The 4,928-nt window shown below is 32.4% G+C and overlaps 1 protein-coding gene across 4 annotated transcripts in view; it reads left to right on the forward strand.

The window, feature by feature from the left end:
• LOC134840448 (uncharacterized) overlaps positions 1-4,928 on the forward strand; it is a 75,071-nt gene that overhangs the window by 10,998 nt on the left and 59,145 nt on the right. For all 4 annotated transcript variants that reach the window (XM_063856257.1, XM_063856256.1, XM_063856255.1 and 1 more), the window contains exon 3: positions 2,483-2,674. In XM_063856257.1, coding sequence (XP_063712327.1) covers positions 2,483-2,674 — 192 coding nt within the window. The remainder of the gene's footprint in view (positions 1-2,482; positions 2,675-4,928) is intronic.

Here is a 4,928-nt window from a genome sequence, read left to right on the forward strand (position 1 = left end):
TTGTTTTTTTTTGTGAATTGATTCCTTCTGTGAAAACACTTGAAATATTTGAAAAACTCATTGGTCGAAAAACTTGCTTAGGAAAATTTTAACTCTTGCTAAACAATTAACTCTGTGAAATAAATTGAAATAAAAAACGTTGTTTTGTGTCTGTAGCTTGCATAGGAAATCTTTACGTTTTCGCGAAACCATTAGGTCTAAGAAACAAATGATAATTTTTAATCTACCTCAGACAAATTTTTCGAGAAACGATTCAATCTAACAACCTATTGGAAATACTTCAAAGTTTCATCGATTGAATGGCTTCAATAGAAAACCTTCATTTTTTTACATCTCAGAATAACTTAAAAAATTTCGAAGTTTCAATGCTTGAATGACTAGCGTAGGAAAACGTAAGCTTCTCGGAAAACGTTTTGGTCTGAAAAACAACTTAAATTTTTCAAATTTTTATCGCATGATAAGCTTCTTCATAAATAATCTTAATTTTGCTGCAAACGGATTACTGCGTAAAATGAAATTAAATAAAAAAGTTAGTTTGAATGTCTTACTTAAGAAAAGATTTTTTGTTTCTTGAACTGATTTGGTCTATGAACTAACTTGAAATATTTCCAATATTTCTGAAATATAAATAACCCTAAGTTTCGTTACTTGAAAGGCTTCAATAGAAACCCTTCAACTTTTTTTGATCTGATTCCCTTCGTGAATTAGATTGAAAAATTTGAAAATTTAATTGCTTGAATAGCTTGCTTAGGAAAACTATATATAATTTTTTGCGAGTTGATTTGGTCTATAACTTGAATTAGTTCAATGCTTAACAGCTTGAATTGCTGGCCCATATTAAAATAACTTTTCTTGAACCGATTTGGTCTAGGAAATAACTTGAAATTTTCCATAGCTTGAAAAGCTTTCTTAGAAATTTTTTTTGTGAGCCAATTGCGGTCGATGAAATAACTTGAAATACATCAAAATTTCAGAGCTCGTATTAATTGCTCAGAAAACTTCAATTTTTTGCGAATTGATTAAGTCTATGAAATTATTTTAAACACATCAACGTTTCAGAGCTGGAATTACTTGCTCAGAAAACTTAAATTTATCGCGAACTGATTGAGTCTATGAGATTACTTGAAATATATCAAATTCTTAGAGCTGGAGTTACTTGCTTAGAAAATTTTAAATTTTTCGCGAACAGATTCAGTCCATAAAATAACCTGAAAACTTTCAAAGTTTAATTGCTTCAATAGCTTGCTGAAGAAAATTTAAATTTCTCAGAAAAAACTTTCGTTCTAAAAAACAACTTAAATCGGTCCCAATTTTTATCGCTGTTACCTTACTAAGCAAAATTTTCAATTTTCGCGGACTGATTCGCTTCATGAATTAACTTGAAATATTTCAGTTTCGTAACTTGAATAGCTTGCTCAGAAAATCTTGAGTAGCTCATAGGAGATTGATAATAGGAAAGACGCTTGTTATTAACTTAAAATCGAATGAAATTCTTTTAACGGGTAAGTAGTGCTTAGAGAGTCCATTGCATGCTATTGCCATGTTGCAGGATTCTAAATTTAACCACTTGCTAGTTCTTAAAACAATCGGAGCGTAGTGTAATACTGGGAAGCATTTTTTTTCAAACTTTGTTGATAAGAAGTTCTTATTTGGTGGCACTATTGGTATATTTCCAATCACAGGCGTTTTAATAGCATCATTTGCTTTATTGGTGGCTAGTTTATTTCATTTGAGGATTTTTTTTAGTTGTAGATTTTTTGAGGTTTTTGCGACGTCCTTTATGACTTCTCATTTTTTCGGCTAGTCAAGCTTGCTTTGTGTATTATCTCAAGTGTACCGAAGCTCCATTTTTCCTCTGTAACCAAGATTTTCATTTTTAAATCTTTGATACGATGAACTAACTAATCAAGCAGTATAGCTAGATTTTCCTGTCTGGTTATATTATAACAATTTTTTGTCCAGTTTTTGTCAGAACAATTAATCAATATTTGCAGTATTCGCAATAATACACAACATAACGAGGAAAATAGAGCAATTTGGTGTAAAGTAAGTGAACTTTCAGTCTTTTTTTTGAAATGCAACGAAAATTTCCGCAAAAATTGCGTCAGAGTCCAGAAAATTTTTGAGAGAACATTTGGTGTTTAGAAATGATTCAGAAAATAGTTATCATTACAAACAGATTGAATCAAAAAAAGGATAGACGGTTGCTGCTCAAATAGCACAGAATGCTCCGACCACACTGATTTAGGAAAAGAATTCCAAAAACGATATAAAAAAAGCATTTTTATCCTTATTTAGTTCCATAATTTGATACAGTAATTCCATTGTGTTCAAACAGCGCTCGTACAACATCCAGAGTGGTGTCACTATTCGGGTTTTTAGCCAAGACTTTGATTCAAGAGAGATTTCAAAAACATGTCTCATTTCCAAGAATAACTCTTCTGAATCAATCAGAATTTTTTTCTTGCTTTCTCATTTCTAGGCTGGTTAGTCTCCATATTCGCCTATACAATCGCCCTGTGCCTGCCCTACCCTGAGCCCTACTACCAGGTGGCCAATTGTACCATGGACGTAACAATGGTGAACAATCCAGATGCACCCAATGCTGGCATGGTCTATGTGGCCATCATGGCCCTCGGAGTGTTTGGAGTCGGAATCACTGACCTAGCTTCAGGTAAACCTTTTTTCTCTTCACCTTAATACTGCTCTCCATGTTTGCATCCAAATTAATTTCTTAACGATCCCAATTTTAAGAATTGATTTTTTCTAGAGATGCAAATTAATGATACTGAATTATAGTAATATAAATTGAGCAGCGTCTAATAGTGTTAAGAAATCAAATGTTCAGAGAGGCTTTTTTCGTCAGACGAAACAAGAAGGAATCCAGGTCGACTAAAATTAGACAGATTGTCCTAGCTCTTTGTTTTTCCTAGCTCCCTAATTTGTTAAAAAGACCGTAGTCTGACAAAAATTTCTATTGGTCAACACCGCGTCACTGCATTTTACTAAATTCATGAAATTTCCCGTATGAGAACGTAGACAATTTTTTGCTTGAATTTCAAACAACACAATCTCCAGGGTAAAAATTCATGCATTCTAAAACTATTTGTTCTTATATAATAGATTCATTTTTATCACCATAGAAATACAGTGCTGATTTAAATTATCGAGAACAAAAAATGAATTTTAAACGCGTGTTTTTTCTCAAACTTGGTTGGTTTTAGACAGCAAAAAAAAAGATGAAGACCAATCCTGCTTTAAACTTTAACAAAGTTAAAATGGTGAAATTGGTTTTGCAAAATTCGGGTCCAAAAATTTACCCCATTAACGATCACTTTTGGCTTTGTTTAGTCAATCAAAAACTACTCCAGTACATTTTGTTTATTTACTGACAAAACTATATCCCTGCAAGCTTCTCATGTAACACAAAAAATTTTGAGAGGGTTGTAAACTCCAAAAGTAGATGGTGAAAGTTATAAGAACGTTTTTTTTTTTAGAAAAAAAGGTTTTTTATATAGGAAAAATGACGTTTTTTGGATATCAAACGAAAATATATACAATTATACAAAGCTGACAAAATTATTCACCTCCTAAATTTTGTTGGGCTACATAAGAGGCTTGCAATGGTATAGTTTTATCGCGAATTGCAAACTCTGGTAGACAAAAAGAATCGTTTCTAGGGTAAATTTATGGGCCTAGATTTCAGGTAAACTTATTTCTAGAGGGTTGTAAGCTTTGAGAGGGTTGTAAACTCCAAAAGTAGATGGTGAAAGTTATAAGAACGTTTTTTTTTTAGAAAAAAAGGTGTTTTATATAGGAAAAATGACGTTTTTTGGATATCAAACGAAAATATATACAATTATACAAAGCTGACAAAATTATTCACCTCCTAAATTTTGTTGGGCTACATAAGAGGCTTGCAATGGTATAGTTTTATCGCGAATTGCAAACTCTGGTAGACTAGGCTTGCAATGGTATAGTTTTATCGCGAATTGCAAACTCTGGTAAACTCTGGTAGACTGATTAAGCAAGATTGCTCTTCGTCAGTTTTTGTGTAAAATCAACAAATTCAGAGAGCAACTTGTTTTAAATTTCAAGTTTTACCCCTTTTTTCGTGGATAACTAAAATTAACACTGTATTTGAAGTATAAGAAAACCGAGACTTTTTCTTACTTTTCGTTACAGACGTTTTTCGTTTTTTTTTTTAAATTGCATGACCAATTTTTTTCAGTAAATTCTACGAAGCCTTAAAACAAAGTGAAGGCTTTTTGGCGGTTAATGGACAAGTTTGGTGGTAAAAGAATATGTTTCACACCGTACTTATTCTCAAATCGAATGAAAATAAAACTAACCGCTGGAATCGATAAGGTTTCAATAATCGGCTAATAAGTTGCTTTTAATTGGGTGCCTTGATTATGATTTGTTTGCTTCACTGTTTCTCATAAGTTTACATTAGTTTCGTTATCTAGATCAGACCCGCTTCCTTCTCTGCTTTAGCGCGACGTTTTCCTGCAGAAGCGGTTAACTCTTGTTTTTTTTCCAAAATCCCTAGAATTTTCACTATTCTCACTTATTTTAGTAGAGAAACAACTAAGGTTTTGGGCAAAGTCTAATTTTTAAAATTACGCATGTCGCCCTGCATCAGTATAATAAAATCAAAAATATCAAACACGTACCTCCAGCTTTAGCTGGGCCCTGGATGTTCTTTGTCGAAACGCAAAAATTTTGGTTCATCTAAACTTTTTTTTCATTTTCTGTGTGTTGTTCTTGACAAAGGTTTCACAGGTATAACTCTGACACTGTTATAATTGTTTATTAAGTTTCATCAATCTTTTTAGATAGTTTCATAATCAATGTCTGCATCATATCAGCTAAAAATGGAGGGCAACTCTGAGTAGAGTGCATGAAAACATCGACATACATGATAA

Source organism: Symsagittifera roscoffensis, chromosome 2, assembly GCF_963678635.1.
Source record: "Symsagittifera roscoffensis chromosome 2, txSymRosc1.1, whole genome shotgun sequence".
NCBI lineage: Eukaryota > Metazoa > Xenacoelomorpha > Acoela > Convolutidae > Symsagittifera > Symsagittifera roscoffensis.